Genomic DNA, 20,534 nt, shown 5'->3' on the forward strand with positions numbered 1-20,534 from the left:
CCCCTACATTTCTCTATTTTTATTAAGCAAAATGAGAAAATGCCAGAGTGAAATCTGGAGCAAATATGAGCAACTTAACCATTGAGCTCTGAGGAACAGAAAATTTGTATATTAAGGAAACCAAGTGAAAGAGAATATATTTCCTATGGCCAAAAGTAATATGGAAATATCTTGTTTCTTACATTTAAAAAAAAACTTCAGGATTTATTCCCACAATTAATAACAGATCTGTAGTAATATGCCGACTCCTAAAATCTACAGGCTAGGTTGCTATGATACTTATTAAAGATACCAAGAACACACTGAATGTATGAAGCTTTATGTTTTCACTCAAGACACAAACCTTGATGGATTCCAAGAAATAGACCAAACTGGAGATAAAGATCCTCCTGGTCGTTCAATTTTGACTTTCTCTTCACCATTTTTATTCCTAATGCTGACAATACCATTGTACAACCCCAAAGCGAGATATTGTCCATCATTCGTCCAACTGGGGAAAAAAAACACAATATAGTAGGGTAAATGTTTCTCAGAGCTAGAGGGAACCAAGAATATGAAATGGAGGATATTTGGGAAATTGAGAGTTTGCTGAGGGAGAAAGGTCACCCTACCACTGATACTATCTGGTCACTTAGTCAGGAAGGAAAGGTTTTGGCACCAAGACCAGAAGCAATGCCCATTCTTATTTTAACTGCATCGTGTTTTGTGTGGAGCAGCAACTCATAGATATAACCATGTATCATTTGAAAGCCCAAATTATAATCTTTGAGCCAAATAGTTACATACCTACAACAAGTGATCTTATTGCTAACTTTATGTTTGTTGACTGACTTCTGTTCAGGAGACCACAGTCCTTAAAAACAACAAAATCAAAATGCAGACATTAAAAAACGATTATAATTGTAAGAGTATTCAGAAGCAGTTATACAATAACTGCTAAAAATAATGACATTATTGTTCATCGTATGTGTTATTCATCTTAATAAGATTCCTTTCAACCTGACTGTCCTCTCCAATACTGGTACCCATTTCTGCGCTGTATAGTAGCATTTCATAATGTCATTATCCATTGTCTATAAAGAAAGGACTTCAATGGTCTGGGAGGACTGTAGCTCAATGGTAGTGCCTCAAGTGCATTAAATATAGGTTCAACCTCTAGCATTACCAGTTAAGTGAGAACCTAAAAGCTGATGCTAAACAACAAAACTGGACCAGCTGGACAGGTAGTTTGACATGCTGAAAACCAAGCTCCCACATTTCTAATAAAATATTATAGTATCTTGAAATTTTATACAATCTACCCTTCACACGAATGAACAATTCCTGTCAGAAAAAACAAGGAGGAGAATAGCTTCACCTTTGTTTTCAAAATCTGCCCTGGGGTTTGGGAAATATCCAAGCAGATTCTAATGTGTAGAGGGAAAACAAGAGAAAGGGGGGGGGGGGGGAAGGAGGAGGGGCTTTACTCACATATTACATTTCAACTTTGGGCTACCTAAACCAATATTAAAGTAATGTCTGCAACTCTTGCTGGGTTTCCTCCTTTACTACATGAAGCATTAGAATTTGATCTTAAGAATTCGGCAATGGGGAATCCATACCAAAATCACTTGAAGAGCAGGATGCAAGTTGATGTGTAACAGGATTATAAGACACACACTGTATAGAATCATTGTGCCTAAAACAAATTAATAAACAACAGTGAAAGAGAGGCATTGGAAGAGTGGCAAACTAAATCAATATGGAAAAGCTATGCTAGCTTTTTATAAGTAAAGCTATCAAATATAGGCTGTAGTCGTCTGGATAACCTCTGGATTAAAGCAGTAAGGGTTTTCTATTTCTCTTTACTGCCATAGATCTAGATTTTGATTCCTGTTGTAGGCTGAAGAAAGAAGGGGGGGGGGATAATGTCAGTGGTGGGTTCCTACCAGTTTGAACCGGTAATTTGGCGGCCTGGGTCGCTGGAACAACAGTGACCCAGGCCTGCCACGCCCCTGAACCAGTTCTCCAGGCGCCGCCATAGATGCCGCCAACTTGCTTTTTGCTTCTGTGCATGCACAGAACAATTTTTATTGCACTGCGCACGCACGCACAGTGCTTATCCCACGAGTGAACCGGCAGTAGTGCCTGCTGGAACCCACCCCTGAATAATATCCCTTATCTAATTCATTAAAAAAGGTTATATTACTGAAAGGATTCACCAGCCTTCTATGTAAACTTTTAAGTGACTATCGATGGCAATGTAACTGCCTGTGGAGACCAGTAGACTTCCTTGTGCAGTTGGTTGGCCTTTGGGAAAACAGACTGTTGGACTAGGTGGGTAAGGGATCCAATCCAGCATGAAACTACTCTCATGCTTCTAAAGGATTTGTGAAATATTTTAAATATTTTGTACATTTTGACCCTATATATTAGGGGTCCCTCATTCCCGGGCCGCATCCCACTACTGGGACTTGACCCATTGGAAACGGGGTTCCTGAAGAGGCAGGCAAGCATGTGAAGCTTCATTTGCGCATGCACAGGATGCACACATGAAACCATTCCCCCCAACTGCAGAAACCACCAAAGCCACAGCCACCAGTCCACAGAACCAAAAAGGTTGGGGACCCCTGCTCTACACTGCATCAATGAACAGACAGTGAAATATCAATTTAACAGACCAATCAAGCTTATTTTAAATTGCAAACCATGTTTTTCTCAGCAATGCATATAATTTGTACAATTGCTGCAAATAATAAAACATTTATGTAAATTTAACTGCCTCATCCAACTAGTTTGGATTTGTCTGTTACTTGAAGTAATTGCCTCAAATTTGGCCAGTTGGATCCAGAAGTCATTAAACAGATGTTTGTTAATTTGAAGTTTTACTGTACTTATAAAAAGGCTCTAGCTAGCTCTGTTCATAAATGTTATGCTGAGAATCTGTTTCAGGCATTCACAACACAGATGTCTTCCAGATATACTGAAACACGGCTTTGTTGACTAAGAATTATGAATACTGATATTCAGGTAAATGGAGGGTAATAGTACAGGATAATAAATATGTTCAATTCATTAACAAGTAATAGGAAGATATTCCTTTTCTCTGAAAAGTAATGGGATACTTCTGAGATGAAACAATTGAGTTGTCAATCAACAAAACTTCAAAACTTCCATTAGTATCAATGTTTATGATCCATTTATGATCTGTTTATTTTGTGGAATCCCATGGCCCTTCATGTGGTCTTAATATGTGTAATGTTGTATACACTCAAGTTTTAGTTAGGACAGCAATTCACAATGTTTTCCAAGAGACCTACTTGTACAGTCACTGTATCCATATCCTCAGTGATCTTAGTCAGGGTTTTTTGGGGGAAGAAGGAAGTAACTCAATTTCTTCCCTCTTACAAAGAATTTAGAGAGTGTAGCTTTGTACTTCTTTCTTCCACTATTTTTGCTTGGGATCATCATTCTCAATCTCTACTTTCACCAGGAAATTAACTATCTATTTCTCCCATCAGCAGGATTATTAGGTTGATTAGCTGGTAGTAAAATAAGTAAACCAGGTGCTCTTCCCGTCAGTCAACTGGCAAGTAGGGAGTCACTTGCTACTAAAGGAGATAGAAAAAAAGAGAGGCAACTCTCAAGCAAAAAAGGTGTTGGGGTTATATCCTTATGCTCAAGCTTGTGCTGTGCATACTAACCAAGCTCAGGAGCTTATTATTTTAAAAAGCAAATGGAAACATTGAACAGTTGAATCCTATATCATGGTACTATTGAACTAATCGCCTCCTGAAAAAATTGCTTCACACAGAAACACAGAATCACAAATCCCATATTCAATGTTTAAACTTCTTCAGATATTTACTCAATCATCTGAGGGGTGCAAACATTTATGGGAAGAGGGCAGGATTGCTGACCCATGTTCTACATTGGCTACTGGTATGGTCTCCATCATCCTTATTTGCAGCCCTTACTATACAAAGTGTCTTTTTCAAATAGATTCAGTCCCTGTAAAATTGTTTTCTTCTATGTGTCAATATTTCTTCTGTTTATATTAAGGGTAATCCTTAAAGACTCAGACATCAAAGTCATAATCACTTACGTGTACTTCAGGATACCTTCTAATTTTGAAGTCCAGATTATGACAGTTTTGTCTGCAGCTCCTGATGCAAAGCGTTTTCCTAAGAAAATTTGTAGTAACCAATATAAATTATGAAGTAACTTTAGAATGAATTATTAAATTAAAACACAGAAATGAAATAATGTTAAATCTATCATTTTCTTAATCTTGCTATAAATGGGAGAAGGTATTACCAGTACATAACCATATTTTATATATGTATTTATGGTATAACTTTAATTTACATAATTTTGTAAAACACCAAATGTTTTTAATTAGATCAATTGACAATTAATTGTATTTTTAATTTAAAAAATGCATTGCAGTACAATTTGTACAAATGTATTAATAATATGATCTCAAAGGGACTTTCAAATGTTGGCAAGTGTCTGCTACCTATTTAGCAGACTACTAGACCTAAAGATTTCTCAAAAAAGATTTATTAACTCAATCTTTTTCTCAGTTCATTGAAAGAACTTTAAAATGTGTTGTTGATAACTATATTTTTGTTAGTGGAAATACCCAGCATCTTAAGTCTGGTTGAGAAAGCAACATTTATATAATTATGAAAAGCATACAATGACTATTAATGCATACTTTGTTTCTTTTATATTAGCAGTAAGCATCTTAGCTGTGAAAAATCTTGGCTATGTGCTAAAAAAATAAATCTGAGAAGTTGAGTTTCTTGTGCATAAATTCCCAACTGTCAAAAGCAGACACTGTACTGAAATATGCTAACCACAATAATTCAATATTGTACTACTTGGAAGTGAAATTATTAGCAATGTTTTGAACATCCCAAAAAACATAATACTTAAGAAATTTTGATCAGGAGTTGATCAATTCTTTGCCTCAGTTAGCAAGAGATGCTATATAGATCTTATATTGATGACATAAAAAAGGCAATTGTAATTGTAAAAAATGTAAACAGGTGGATTTCATATTACCATCTTTTGCATATGCTACACAATATACTGTATCCTTATGGGCTTTCAAGGGCTGGATTAATGTTCCATCAGATGTATCATACACCTGTACAGATAAAATAACACAGAAAGTATAATAGTACAGATGTATAAGAATAATACTTTAAGCCAAACTATTTTAAAAGAAAGATAATCTGAAGAAAAATGTTCTTAGATCTCCAATTCAAGATGATCCATCTTGACAGCAAAGGTACCATAACAACATAATACACCAAAACATCCACCATGAATATTATAAACAATGGCACCTAAAGTATATGGAACAATAAACCTCATATTAACAGTATAAATAACATATTAATCAATAATTCAATCATTAATCAGAATAATCATATGCTAAAATTACACAATTCATAATTCCACATTATTCTCTTTTATTTATCTCTTTTATTTATTTATTTATAGACTAATCTTATTGCATTCTTTGATAATGTGACAAAATTAGTGGACCAGAAGAATGCTGTTGATATAGTTTACTTGGACTTCAGTAAGGCTTTTGATAAGGTAGACCATAACCTACTACTAGATAAAGTAGAAGAATGTGGGTTAGACAGCATCACCACCAGATGGATTCGTAACTGGCTGACCAACCGCACTCAACGGGTAGTCCTCAATGGAACTGCATCTACATGGAGGGAAGTATGCAGTGGAGTACCCCAAGGCTCTGTTTTAGGCTCAGTACTCTTCAACATCTTCATCAATGATTTGGATGAGGGAATAAATGGGGAACTCATCAAATTTGCAGATGACACCAAGCTGGCAGGAATAGCCAACACTCCAGAAGATAGGCTTAAGATACAGAAGGATCTTGACAAACTTGAACATTGGGCACTATCTAATAAAATGAAATTCAATGGTGAAAAGAGTAAGGTTCTACATTTAGGCAACAAAAATGGAATGCACAGGTACTGTATAGGTGATACCTTGCTCAGTAGTAGTAACTGTGAAAGGGATCTTGGAGTCCTAGTGGACAACCATTTAAATATGAGCCAGCAGTGTGCAGCAGCTGCCAAAAAAGCCAACACAGTTCTAGGCTGCATCAACAGAGGGATAGAATCAAGATCACGTGAAGTGTTAATACCACTTTATAATGCCTTGGTAAGGCCACACTTGGAATACTGCATTCAGTTCTGGTCGCCACGATGTAAAAAAGATGTGGAGACTCTAGAAAGAGTGCAGAGGAGAGCAACAAAGATGATTAGGGGACTGGAGACTAAAACATATGAAGAACGGTTGCAGGAACTAGGTATGTCTAGCTTAAGAGAAAGAAGGACTAGGGGAGACATGATAGCAGTGTTCCAATATCTCAGGGGTTGCCACAAAGAAGAGGGAGTCAAGCTATTCTCCAAGGCACCTGAGGACAGAACAAGAAGCAATGGGTGGAAACTAATCAAGGAGAGAAGCAACTTAGAACTGAGGAGAAACTTCCTGACAGTTAGAACAATTAATCAGTGGAACAGCTTGCCTCCAGAAGTTGTGATTGCCCCAACACTGGAAGTCTTTAAGAAGATGTTGGATAGCCATTTGTCTGGAACGGTATAGGGTTTCCTGCCTAGGCAGGGGGTTGGACTAGAAGACCTCCAAGGTCCCTTCCAACTCTACTATTGTATTGTATTGTATTGTATTGTATTGTATTGTATTGTATTGTATTTTCCAGTATTTTGAACTGTACTTAAAATTCTATTGGATACCAATACAAAACTTTAAGCACAAGTATAATATGCTCTGGTGGTTAAGAACTGCCAGCAAACAGAATCAAAATACCATTTCTAGCTTCTGGAAAGCTTCAAAAACAGCCCCATGCAAAGCACATTACAGACATCCATTTGCCCACCTAGCAGTTATCATATACCAGGAGGCTTCCCATTTTACGGGTTTACTTCTTGAGGTATAGCATCTCCCACTCTGAGTCACAATACTGGAAACTATCAGAAACTTGAACAAACCAACAATATATTCTTGCCTGGCTTTTTCATCACTCCATTTTGTCTCATTCAGATCCAATAGCCTTTAGACATCAGGACAAGGCTTCCATAGCATGGCCTGGGGTAGCCCAGGGTAGCAATGGAAAAGTCGTCAGCATGTTGAGAACACTCCATCCTGAACTGGTTGATCACTTGTCTCAATGGCTGCACATAGATCAGGGGTGTCAAACTGCATTTCTTTGAGGGCCGGATCAGCATTGTAGTTCTCCTCACGGGTTGACCAGCGGGGGGGTAGAGACAGGACGGACACCTCCTGTAGCACTCTGCTGGCCAAAATGGGGGGTGTTTTGGCTGGCAAAGAGCTGCAGGAGGCTGTCCAGGCTGTACACAGGACGTGCCGGGGGGGGGGGGGAGGGCTGAGTATAGCTCTTAGCACCCCATTTTGGCTGCCAGAAGTACCACGGGCCAGTCCTTTGCTTTTTCCAGGCTGGCCCTACAGGCCAGATTTAAGCACCCGCAGGCTTGAGTTTGTCACTCCTGATATAGATGATCAACAAACAGAAAGATAATGAAGCCCTATAGCACCTCATCACCAAATGTTCACTGGTCTGAACTACTCATCTATAACTACTAACTGAAACCACCTGCTAAAAAGGACGACTACTGTAGAACAATGGCTCCAATCTCCAACCATGGCAAACTGAGAAAGGGGCAAGTCCCTTATCAAATCACTTCAGAGGTAACCCACCAGCACAATCAATGCATCTTCATTGCATGCCTAGGCCTGAATTCTGCCTGCATGAGGAGTCTTTGGTGCTCTCTCAGCTTCCTTATTTTCCTATAGATATTTCATAACCCAAACTAGGTAACATCATCAGTGTTAGTGGACTAGAACTAATGTTACCTAGTTTGGGTAATGAAACATCTGCAAGAAAACAAGACAGCTCAGAAAGCACCAAGGACATCTCATGTCAATCTTAAGCCTCAAATATTCTCCTTTATTAATGACTGAATTCAGTATCCAGACAATCCACCTTTCCTAAGGTATTTTCTAATGTCTCTCCACTACTCTCAAGTAAACCACCTCCCCATCCCCACCTCCTAACAAGTTTATAATCCTGGGATTTCTTAGTAATATTCTGTTTAAGTATTAACACTATTTCAAATATTTTTTCTAATTCAAATCTCTTTTAGGTCACACATTGTATTTTTAAAAACCTCTTACCAATAATCTGTTTCCAGACGCAATTATTAGTTGTGTTCCATCGGGCTTAAAGGCAAGGTCATAGATACTGTGAAAACAAAGAATGCTATTAAAAGGCAAGTTCTCTTATCTACTTATTTGTTATTTTCATCAGATAGGTCATCAATCTACAAAATAGATGCATAATGTATCAATGTAGCATAGTTGGTTTTAGTTTAGGATACTGTGTGGACCCAACAATTTTAACGGCCAAATTATTATACATACTTTAGTGTTATACAACTAACGTATTCTTTATTCATTCTGTTTTAAGAAAATCGTGGATTAGTATACAGAAAGTTCTCGACTTACGACCACAATTGAGCCCAAAATTTGTTAAGTGAGACATTTGTTAAATGAGTTTTGCCCTATTTTATGACCTTTCTTGTTGTTAAGTGAATCACTGCAGTTGATAAGTTAGTAACCTGGTTAAGTGAATCTGGCTTCCCCATTAACTTTACTCATCAGAAGGTCACCAAAGTTATCATCCAACTTTGGGACAGAGCAACGGTCAAAAGTATGAACCAGTGGCCAAGCATTGAGTTTTTATCCCATGATCATGGGGATGCTACAAAGGTCATAACTCTGAAAAGTGGTCATAAGTCATTTTAGCGCTGTTGTGACTTTGAACGGTCACTAAATGAACTGTTGTAACTCAAGGACTGCCTGTACTTTTTTATTTATTTAGGTATTTCTTCCATTTTTACCCTACAAAAACCTTGTGACTCCCAGCCATTTATGTAAATATTTGGGATTACATAAGAGAAAAGCGGGAGAGACATACCTTATTATTTAAGCTACTTTATATAAACAGGGAGCAAGTCCCACATTGACAGGCACTGATGAAGTTACCTAGCTGGGTCACGAAACATCCGCAAGCAAACAACTAAGCTCAGAGAGACTCCACAGTTCAACCCCAATATTCTCTTATTTCATGAACTTATATGTTATGTAAATTTAATAAATGCATTTATATTGGAGTTATTTAAAATAATCCATAGCAGAATGGAAAGATGAAAAGAGCACACAGTAGTAGCGACTCTTCCTTCTCAAGAGTCCTCCTCCTCCTGCTGTTAAATGCAACTCCCTTCCCCGTTATCCTCCCCAGCCCCGTTTCGGAGAGAGGACCGCCTCTTACCACTGCTCGACCTTATCCCTCCAGGTCAACGCAGCTCGCATGTCGTCCCCTTCAGGTGCATCGCCCTCGGCGGCGCCCAACTCTCTCACTCTTTTGGGGTGGCTTTTTTGTGTTTGTTTGTTTGTATTTATTGACGCAGGACGCCAGCCGGCCTCCCAAGGCAACACGCATGCGCACTCCTCTTTGAACGCCCGCGAAGGTCCCAGAAATGCCCCGTGCGCAAGCGCGATCAGCCCCCGGCAGCGTCGTCCGCGCATGTCTTCAGCCTTTACTGTTTCCAATAGCCCGCCGAAGAGAGGGGAAAGTTAGTGCCGCGAAAAGAGGCGGAGACGATATCAAAAGTGCGCTTGCGTCACCGGGGGGGGGGAGGCGTGATCCATCGAAGCTGTGGTTTGTGGGTTGTGTTTTTTTTCCTCCCTGTCTAACCCTATCCCCTTCTTAGGAAAGGATCGTTAGACTCTTCTATTCCCCGGGACCTGGTTATAAGAGTTTAAACTGCGCATGCGTTCAATGAAGACTAGGAAGAATTGGCGCCTTGTGTGGCTAGTCAGTCGTGGTGTTAAGATAGGAAGAGAAGGAGCTGTATGAAACCAGGTAAGGATTTTTTTCCCCCCACTGGAGGAAACCAAGGAGAGATGGATTTTTTTATTATAGCTATTAGATTGTGCCAATCGGCTTATTCTATTGGTTTGGTCTCAGTGATGTCATAATAGAAGTGGAACCCGTTCGTTTGACAATGATGCGTGTTAAGTTTCCCAGCGTACCATGCACGGTAGGATGGTGGTCTCCGTTTTCTCAGGTCGTTTTGGGATTAAAAACTCTTATGTAATAGATCACTTGTTGGTCTGCGGTGCTCAAGTCTTGCATTGATAACAGGAAGCATCTAGAAAAGACAGCCTGTTTGTTCTGCAAAGTATCCCCCTCGATTTCCCGAAGGGCGAGAAGAAAAACTGAAGCTGCAGTATGGGAAAAGTGCTCTGGTATGGCAGCAAGTGTAAAATTAGCAATTATTTTTGTACAAGACCCATTTAACAAAATATTGTTTTCTGCCATCAGAATTGAGCTGCATTTCTATATTTGTATCTGAAGATGCAATTTTCTAGAATATAGAAGAAGCAAAGTCGTTTGCTTTATGAAAGTAGAAATTGCATTACTAGCAATTTCTAGTTTAATTAGATGGATCCGACCAAAACTCATAATCAGTCAGCACTAAGCAGGAAATCTGTAAGACAGTTAGTTAAAATGTTGTATAGGAGTAGAGAATACAAATTCAAGTGTCTGCTTGGCCATGAAGCTCATGGGGCAACTTTAAGCTAATTTGCTCTCAGTCCAACCTTAGCAGGATTGTTAAAATGATAGGAAAGATCTTATAACAAGACCTTGATTTTCTGAGAACAATGTTTCTCCACTCTGGCAACTTCCATATCTGAATTTCAAGTAGAATTTTCAGCAAAGGACACATTGGCAGAGGAATTTTGGGAGCTGAACTCCACCCAACATTGAGCCATCCAGGATGGGAAAAACTGTCACAGAGTGAGTTCATGAAACTAAATCAGAATCTCTTATTAGAAATCGTATTGGTTTTTTTTATGACTTCCATACCAATACCTAAACACCGACAAATTTGGAACTAAAGATATGTATAAGTGACAATGCAAAAGCTTACCTTATATCAGTGAGTACTTTCACTCGGAATGTGGGGAAAAAGTAAGGTAGAGGAGGATGGTTGAAAGAAATGCAGAAAAAAAACCATTTTAAATTATGAAAAGGTTAAAAAAAGACCCCATACAAAAGAGTGGCTTACAAAAATTGGTCCTGTTGTATTTATTGACAGTGCTAAAAGTGATACACACATGACCAAAGATACAAGCAAAGAGAAAGAATTACTTCTAACGGTAGTAGAAGAAAGCTTTGGCCCCAGGAAAGAAAAGCCTGAAGCCAACACTGAAAGTCCAGTGAAGTGTAATGGGAAGTAAGGAGCAGTATCTTTAGAATTTCCAGTCGTATCATCAGACACTTCCAGAAGAATGGGAGAATACTATAAAGCAAAGACAAACTGATAGAATTGCGGGAAAATATATTGTTTGCTCTGTCGGGTATTCTCAGTTGCCTCTCTTGAATTTCTACTTCTGATACCGCCTGTTGCAGTATAGCGAAATCATTCAATGACACGACACTTTTCGACAAAAACTACCATGTACTTTATATGTAAAAAATCTAATGCTTAAAGCGTTTATGTTTCAGGAATATTAACATGTTCCACTCTGCTCATAATATACTCACAAATATAATACTCTCAAATACACCAACTCCTGTGATTGTTTACAAAATATGCTTAATATTTCTACACCATACTGTGTTCATCTGGTGAAGTTCAATCTATTTCATAAACTCTGTATATCATCGTCATTAGAGTTTAAAGGGACCTTGAAGATCTTCTAGTCCAACCCCTGCTCAAGCAAGAGACCCTTATACTATGTAGTAGTATTGTAAATAATTATAATTATAAAATGTATAATTATACATTACACAATTTATCTTTTAATTGTGCTTCTCAAGGCAATTCCCTGGCATCTCTACTATTTGTGCTTATAAATTGTTCTAGTGTTACTGTTTCGATTTTTCTTTCCAAAATGGTAGTTTATTGTTTATATTATTTTGCCATGACTATGATTATTAATAATTCATTAAATGTGTATGCCTCCTGACTCACCAACTCTTACAATGATCAAAGAAATTGCAATAAAATCAATACAACAAAAGATAAAAGATGGCAAATGTTTAGATTGCTTAGATAGTTTTTGTTTACAAACATGGTTTCTTCCCCCCCCCCCCAACAATTATGAACTTAATTTATTGATCGCACTGTTTTTCTCTCAATGCTCCAGGACTCATTCAGATCTAAACGTGTGCTCTTTTGAATTACTTTAAAGAGGATAAAGATATAATTCTTACAGTAGAGGATTTTGATTTTACTATGGCCGTTCAGAGGAATACACGGTTAAGAACCAAAAGATCTTCTACCAGAAATGCAGGCATAGACATTGAGAGTTGCATTTCTAGGAGTCCAGTTTCACTCCCTGGATTAGGAAACAGTGACGGAGACTGTAAATCTTCTCTAGAAAGTAACTTGGAACTTCAATCCGATAATAGAGAGCCAGAAATTCCTGCTACCTGTTTGCAGGATGTGCCTAATACCGGGGATACTTCTAAGGACTGTTTTTTCAAAAATGATGAAAATAGTACTATTCGAAGGAAGATTCAAATTAGAAAATCTAAAAAATCTTCTGAAATAAGGAATGTCACTGGTGACCAAAACAAAAGGCAGAGTCTATCAGCACGTAAAAAACAGGTGCAAAGCAGTAAACGTGCCATATGTAAGAACAAAATGTGTGTACTTAATAGTGATTCCAGTGAAAACAAAGTATGCCGAAGAAGTTCAAGGAAAAGAAAAATATGTTTTAAGGATGAACTGTTGTCTGAACCAAAAACAGAGCAGAATGATAAACAGATTGAACCTTTCCAAACAAACATGGAAATAGTAAAATGTACTGAGAGTTCTTGCAGCGAAATCCCTACAACTGCTAATAAAAACCTTTCAGTAGTAGAAATGCAAAGAAATGTGATGACTTCAGAGAGTGCAAGTGAACAGAGGGCTTCCACTATGGATGTTACTGTTTCCCAGATGTGCCGAGAGAAACCTTGTACATCAATCAAAGGTATTTGTTTATGTATTTATTTTCCAGAATGTTTAGATTACCTACCCTGTAAGACAGGGGTGTCAAACTCAAGGCCCGGGGGCCAGATCCGGCCCATAGGGTGCTTAGATTTGACCCGCAGGACTCCCCTGGAAACAGCAAAGGACCGGCCTGCAGTGCCTCTGTCAGTGAAACGGAGCTCGGGAGGGCTGCCTGCGGCCCTCCTAAGCTCCATTTTCACTGGCAGAGGGCTGCAGGAGGCCATCGCAGCCAAAAATGGAGCTCTGGAGCCCATTTTCACTGGCAGAGCAATCGGGTCACCACAGGTGCCCCCGACACAAGGGATGTTGAGCTGGCCATGCCCACTCTGGCCCCCCGAGGTCAAATACATCCCAGATACGACCCTCAATGAAGTCGAGTTTGACACTTCTGTTCTAAGAGGATTGATTTTACAAATTTTTTAAAAAGCCAGTACTGCTTGGGGAAAAAGCAGAAGTTGTTCCAAAGGATGGACAGTTCAGAAAAGGGTTAAATTTAGGTTCATGTCCCTTTGATTCCTAGCAAGGATGGGACTCTAAACAATCAATCATCCTTCAGAACATATGGACCATGGAGATTCCACCTTAGATGATCTGTAAGGTAATCTAAAAACCAACCATGTGGAGTTTTATTAGTATTTTATAGTCAGGCTCTTTTATAATAATACAATTATTGTAATGAAAGAAAAAGGATCTTGGTAGTTCTTGGCTTTTATACATGTAAGTCCTCCACTTACAACCAGTCTCTTAGTTATAATGAACCGAAAAAATATTTATGACCCAGATTTTAAAGCCAAACCCCCCTGTAGTCACATAATCACATTTTAGGTGCTCGGCAACCACTCATATTTAAAATACTTTTTGCCAGAAACAACTGTTTACTTCCATTTTCTGGCAAAAAATGCCCATTGCAGACACTGAGTTCACTTAATGGTGTTTGTTTAATAACGAAGGATATTCGCTTAATGACCGTCACAAATTTTTTTGTAAAATCAAGTTAGTCAAGTGATGACCAGCATGACTTAAAATTGTAACTGTGGATTCAATTACGGTTGTATGTTAAGGACTAACTGTATCCCTTAGAGCAGTGGTTCTCGACCTTCCTAATGCCACGACCCTTTAATACAGTTCCTCATTTTGTGATGACCCCCAACCATAAAAAATTTTTTGTTGCTACTCAATAACTGTACTTTTGCTACTGTTATGAATCGTAACATAGATATTGATATTGGAAGGCTGCTATCATATCACCCTTAAGTCCTTCATTTCATTCAATCAGACATACCCAGTTCCTGCAATTGTTCTTCATATGTTTGAGCTTCCAGTCCCCTAATCCTCTTGGTTGCTCTTCTTTGCACTTTTTCTAGACTAGAGTCTCCACATCTTTTTTATAGAGGCAGCCAACATCTTGTCTGCTCCTGAATTTTGGGTCTGAAAAGAATCACATCCTGGAGGCTGGACAACCTCGGCTGCTATGCAATCATACACACACATACTGTTCACAGAGACACACAGTGGCTTTATTCCCACAACCTCCTTAACTAAGTTGCCTGCAGCTGCATTCACAAACTTGCTTACCCTGCCTGGGTGGATCTTCAACCTGTTTTGGGGTTGTTTGCAGAAGTGCTCTTAACCTTGGTGGTGGTGGTAAGCTTAACCTTAATTTATTGGGCAAATGTCGTGCATTGTTTATTTTTCTCACAAATATACTCTTATAATTACCATTAATTATATCATTATCATTAATCATTTATCGTTATTTTCTTACAAATATATAGAATACAGTTTGGGTCACTTTCTTGCCACCCCATTTTATTTTGCAACAACCTTGCTCCTATCTTCTCTACCTCCCTTCTCTGCCTTCTTCTTTCCTCCTCTCCTTCCTCCCTTCTTCTTCCCCTCTCTTTCCTCCCTTCCTCTTCTCCTCCTTCTTACCCTCTCTCCTACTCTTACTTCCCCTCCTTTGCTTCCTCTGCTTTTACCCTTTCTTCCTTTCCTTCCTCCTCCTTCCTCCCTTCTTCTTCCCCTCTTTCCTCTCCTCCTCCTCCTCTCTTCTCCTCCTTCTTACCCTCTCTCCTACTCTTAATTCCCCTCCCTTACTTCCTCTGTTTTTACCCTTTCTTCCTTTCCCTCCTCCTCCTTCCTCCCTTCTTCTTCCCCTCTTTCCTCCCTTCCTCTTCTCCTCCTTCTTATCCTCTCTCCTCCTCTTACTTCCCCTCCTTTGCTTCCTCTGCTTTTACCCTTTCTTCCTTTCCCTCCTCCTCCTTCCTCCCTTCTTCCCCTCTCTTTCCTCCCTTCCTCTTCTCCTCCCTCTTACCCTCTCTCCTACTCTTAATTCCCCTCCCTTACTTCCTCTGCTTTTACCCTTTCTTCCTTTCCCTCCTCCTCCTTCCTCCCTTCTTCTTCCCCTCCCTTTCCTCCCTTCCTCTTCTCCTCCTTCTTACCCTCTCTCCCACTCTTGATTCCCTTCTTTACTCCCTCTGCTTTACCCTTTCTTCCTTTCCCTCCTCATCTTTCCTCCTTTCCATTGTTGCCCTTGCTTATTTACTTTCTCTGATGGGTTCTCGGGGTGGCATTTCAAGAAACCCAACTTTATATTTTCATACATATCTTCTCTATTGCATTTTATTTCTAATAATAATTCCACTTGTATCATTTTTAAAATTGTTATCTTGCATTGCATTTTTTTTTGCTCTTTTCCTTTGTGCATGGTTTATGGTACTTTTAGCAAGCTGGTTTTCATTGTGTGAATGGGAGCCCATCCGCAGGATTTCAAGGAACGCGAGGTGGAGTCTAAACTTTAGAGTTGCGCTGGTCTCAGCGACTCCTGTGAAACGGTCGTTCGGCCCCAAAAGGGGTCACGATCCACAGGTTGAGAACCGCTGCCTTAGAGGTTAGGTATACTTGCATGGAGTGAAGAAAAGGGAAACAATGTCACACACACACACACCCACATAACTTATCTTCTTCCTGAAACCCAGATCTGGATAATCAAAGAAGCAATGCTAGTACAGGTAGTACTCAACTTACAACAGTTTTGTTTAATGACCATTCAGAATTATAACAGCACTGAAAAAAGTAACTTATGACCGTTTTTTACACTTAAGACCTTTGCAGGATTCCCATGATCATGTCATCAAACTTCAGATACTTGGCAATTAGTTCGTATTTATGACACTTGCTGGGTCCCAAAGTCATGCAATCACACTTTTGCAACCTTCTGACAAGCAAAGTCAATGGAGAAGCCAGATTCACTTAACAACCAAGTTACTAACTTATCAATTGCAGTGATACACTTAACAACTGTGGCAAGCAAGGTCGTAAAATGGGGCAAACCTCACTTAACAAATGTCTCACTTAACAACAGAAATTTTGGGCTCAATTGAGGTCGTAAGTCGAAGACTATCTGTATTGCAGAAAGGGATTATTGTTCTGTGTGTATCTTCTGTCCTCAAAGAGCATAATTAAAAGTTTTACATTATTTATTGCTTTTGTATTTTTTATTTTGCTTTTCTATAATTAGAGAGACGTACTCAAAGAACCCAAGTGGAAAGGCGGAAAACCAGTCCATATTTTTCCAGAAAATTAGTCAAAGAAGGTAAAAAATGTTTTATATGGAAATGCTTTGTAGAAAATTAGCAATCTTTTTTTTTTTAAATTATTTTAATAGGATTTGCAGTCTTATGTTAATCATATTTATGTGGAAGCAAATTAAAATGTTTTTATACCTGCCTAGTAAAATGTAAGCAGAGATGTCCTGAAATAAGTATAAAATAGTTGTCTTTATGAGTACCGGTAAATTAATATGGATAATATTTGGATGGATGACTTATAAACAACAGAATAATTTCAAATATATTACACTAACTATATCAATAGTCGTTTGGTTTCCAATGAAGATACAATAAAGGGAATAAACTACTGTGTATTAAATCATCCCTTCTAAAGAGATTTGGTCAGTTACATTGATTGAATTCAGATGTAATGGAAAACCATTGTTTCCATTATGAGCAATCCACTGGCACATGGGATTTTGTTCATGAATAGTGAGAACAGAAGGTTTTATTTAGATTTTAAACAAACAATCATTCTCTACTATTAAAAAGAATTGGGAAGCTACTGAATTTGATTGAGGATTAGAACATAGCTTCTGATTGTTCTCATTAAAACAAACTTAACCATAGTTCTTAATAATTTCAGCCTTTGCAAGAGAAAAGGGAAGTTATAACACTGTTGGCATATTTTGCTTCATATATTGCCAGTCTAACAAAAGCATCTAAACACCGTCCGAAGGAAGCAGATTTTTGATGCAACCGATCTCCCTCTGTTTAGAACCTGAAAAAGCAACCCAGACTGTCTTTGTATCTGTAGGAGTAATTGTAGACAATAAAAGTAAATTATGGTCACTTTTTTTGTATTAGCTCCAAGTCCACCAAGAAGGAAAGCTTTTAGGAAATGGACTCCACCTCGTTCTCCTTTTAATCTGGTTCAGGAAATACTGTTTCATGATCCATGGAAACTTCTGATTGCAACTATATTTCTGAACAAAACCTCAGGTAAATAAGAGAGCAATCATGGCCACTTCTCGAATTTCCATGCATGGAATTGCTTTCCTGTGGTGCTGTTAGGACATGTGCAATACATTTTGCAAACAAGTTAAAGCATAAAGTTCCCAGGCTATAAAGTGCTATATAAGTGGCTCTATCCAAACTGATGTATTGCTAGTGAATGTGGATTTTCTCCTTAAGAAAAAGGCTGTCATCCGGCTGATGAGGAGAACCAGAAAGAGGACAGTATTGAATTTAAATTATGCAAAGTGAATTAATGCTACCCGTGTTTCCCGGAAAATAAGACGAGGTCTTATTTTCTTTTGACCCCCGAAATAAGCACTTGGCCTTATTTTCAGGGAGGTCTTAATTATTTTTGAGGTGCAGGAGGCGGCAAGGGTGGTCACCTCATGGTTGCTGCTGTGTTGCAATATTTTTGGGGGGGGAGGGCTTATTTTAGCGCATGTGCTCAAAAGCCCAATTGGGCTTATTATTGGGAGGTCTTATTTTCAGAGAAATAGGGTACTAAAATGGTAGCAATTCAGTAGTGACATTTGCTCAATGTATCACACAAGTTTGGTTGGATCATATGCATATATAGATTAAAAATCAGCTGAAGAAGTTATGACCATACTGACAATATAAACCATAGGGCTGCTTCACACCACACAGATTTTCTGTCAGTGAAATTACTTAACATGTAGGAAATTGTGAATCCTGTATGTAAGTTGTAAGATATCAGTAAGGCTAAAAACTGTCAACAGGTTTGTGCCAAGTTACTTTTGTGCAGAAAAATCTGTCTTGAGAAGTTGCAGCCAGCTTTTCAAATTCAGTGCACATGTTGTTGTTCACAGTTTCTTATTTTTGCTTAGGAAAGATGGCAATCCCTGTGCTGTGGGAATTTTTTAAGAAATATCCTTCACCAAATGTAGCAAGAACTACTAACTGGAAAGAAATGTCAGAATTGCTTAAACCTCTTGGCCTATATGAACTCAGAGCAAAGACCATTGTCAAATTTTCAGGTAATATCTATACTATTCCATGTTTCATGTATATTATCTCATAAAACATTGATACAGTTATATAATATATCAGTATTTGTATTTCTTATTTTGGTTGGAAGACCAAAACTGAGGAATGATAGTTTGCCAAAGACCTCTTAATACATTCATGATTGAGACACGAAGTGGAAATTTGTTCCATATATTTGAAATCATTACCATTTAGAACTTCTTGTAAATTGTGATCCAAAATAACACATGTACACAATCTCTATAATCTCTATTCATGAACTTTTTCATGTTTTTTTTTTTGTTTATGTATTGATACTTTTAAAATTGATTTTTGTTTGCCATTCTTAAAACCATTTGGAAAGTTTGGCATTGGAATATTATAGTAATACGTCCTTTTTGGATTTACCGATAAATTATTTGAACATAGAAGTGAAATGCCATCTGTGTTATTTATGAGTATTCTATTTTTGTTTAGCTACTGATAGTAGAACAAGCTCCTAACTTTAATTTATCAAGGTTTTGATTTCTTGTAGTTTGCATTTTATAAATGAGCAATTACTTTTAAAGTCTTATAAGTAATTTTTCATAAACTTAAAACCAATAGAATTTAGTCCAGCTTTTTATAACTTTATCTTTTGTTCCTTAGATGAATATTTGGTTAAGCAGTGGAAATATCCAATTGAATTACACGGGATTGGAAAATATGGAAATGATTCTTACAGAATTTTCTGTGTGAATGAATGGAAAGAGGTAATAAATGCTTGTGTGTTCTTAATTTAATGAAAATCATGGGAAGCCTTATTAATTTCAGCAGTATTAATATAATATACTAATATAATTAATATACTAATATTAATTACAGCAATCTGTAACTTAGAAATAATACAAGTTATAATTACAGCTACACACATGGTTTATATGATTTAGAACTGCAGAAAATAACAGAATATTATGCTCTTCTAGATAGAATTTTTTAAACTAAGACTTGAATATTCTTTTTGCATTTTGTCCTTAATGTGTCTTAAAAACAACAATCATTAGCTCTGCAAAGTATTTTTAATATCCGCCTGGGTTGTCTTACAACCTAAGAAATAAAACAGGACCACACTTTTCTCATATTTATCTGAGAGGTCTTGCGCTAATAATCACTTTTGCTCTATGACAGAGAGGAAATTTTTATACTTCAGCAAATAAATATGAAATTACACTAAAAGTGCAAAATAGCTTATGGATTGACATTATATCACTTATGTACTGATGAGGTAAAAACATGTTCATTTCTCTTTCAGGTACAGCCACAAGACCACAAATTGAACATTTATCATTCCTGGCTGTCGGAAAACCATGAGAAATTAAATCTTAATTATTAGCTCTCTATAATCTCTTGGCCCTTTCTCACTTTTTAAACTGCTTTTTCTGCTATCCCACTTTATTAACTATAAATATACATGTTCCTTTTATATGCCTGTAAATAATTTATTAAATTCCATTATTCTATATAATTTTGCTCACAATTGACATTTCTTACTTTCACTCGTTTGATAATGTAAATTTTAAATACCGAAGTTTGTTTAGTGTAATGCATCAGAATACAATAATTCAGAACTCTGTACCATTTACAATTTAGCAAGCATTCTAGAGATTCCAATTCAGGTTACCTAGCCACTCCTCTGAAAGGCAGCTTCTACTGATTCCTGGTTGCTGTTTCTCATTCAGATTGGATCAGGAAACTAATGAAAATGAAGAAACCAATGAGAAGGTGTGAATCTACTATTGTGATAACTCCCATCCAAATCTGTTATTCTTTATGTAGGACTGTATCTCATGGGCCTTCTGCAGCAAAT

General features: G+C 37.7%; 2 protein-coding genes across 8 annotated transcripts in view; one reads left to right on the forward strand and one right to left on the reverse strand.

Annotated features, from left to right (window-relative positions):
- IFT122 (intraflagellar transport 122) overlaps positions 1-9,651 on the reverse strand; it is a gene marked incomplete at its 5' end in the record, with an annotated part of 83,473 nt that extends 73,822 nt beyond the window's left edge. For both annotated transcript variants that reach the window (XM_081937788.1, XM_081937787.1), the window contains 7 exons: positions 344-490; positions 787-853; positions 1,602-1,678; positions 4,085-4,163; positions 5,050-5,134; positions 8,239-8,305; positions 9,395-9,651. In XM_081937788.1, coding sequence (XP_081793914.1) covers positions 344-490; positions 787-853; positions 1,602-1,678; positions 4,085-4,163; positions 5,050-5,134; positions 8,239-8,305; positions 9,395-9,651 — 779 coding nt within the window. The remainder of the gene's footprint in view (positions 1-343; positions 491-786; positions 854-1,601; positions 1,679-4,084; positions 4,164-5,049; positions 5,135-8,238; positions 8,306-9,394) is intronic.
- Positions 9,470-20,192, forward strand: MBD4 (methyl-CpG binding domain 4, DNA glycosylase). Of its 6 annotated transcripts, XM_081937800.1 has the most exons (8): positions 9,736-9,988; positions 10,836-10,927; positions 12,283-13,113; positions 16,654-16,728; positions 17,552-17,686; positions 18,550-18,699; positions 19,337-19,440; positions 19,980-20,192. In XM_081937800.1, the coding sequence occupies exons 3-8, from the start codon at positions 12,372-12,374 to the stop codon at positions 20,058-20,060; spliced, it is 1,287 nt and encodes a 428-aa protein (XP_081793926.1). In that variant the 5' UTR covers positions 9,736-9,988; positions 10,836-10,927; positions 12,283-12,371; the 3' UTR covers positions 20,061-20,192. The 6 variants fall into 6 exon arrangements, with proteins under 6 accessions (XP_081793929.1, XP_081793930.1, XP_081793926.1 ...); XM_081937803.1 differs by lacking the exons at positions 9,736-9,988; positions 10,836-10,927 and adding an exon at positions 9,470-9,492; XM_081937799.1 differs by lacking the exon at positions 10,836-10,927 and having other exon boundaries at positions 9,737-9,988.
- The last annotated feature ends 342 nt before the right edge of the window (positions 20,193-20,534 follow it).

This window comes from Natrix helvetica, assembly GCF_964273705.1.
Source record: "Natrix helvetica genome assembly, chromosome: 1".
NCBI lineage: Eukaryota > Metazoa > Chordata > Lepidosauria > Squamata > Natricidae > Natrix > Natrix helvetica.

Coding starts and splice junctions, on each gene's coding strand:
- MBD4 (XM_081937803.1), top strand. CDS start 12,372: ATGGCCGTTCAGAGGAATACACGGTTAAGAACCAAAAGATCTTCTACC. Junction 17,687..18,549: donor ATTTCTGAACAAAACCTCAG/GTAAATAAGAGA, acceptor ATTTTTGCTTAG/GAAAGATGGCAATCCCTGTG. Junction 18,700..19,336: donor GACCATTGTCAAATTTTCAG/GTAATATCTATA, acceptor TTTGTTCCTTAG/ATGAATATTTGGTTAAGCAG.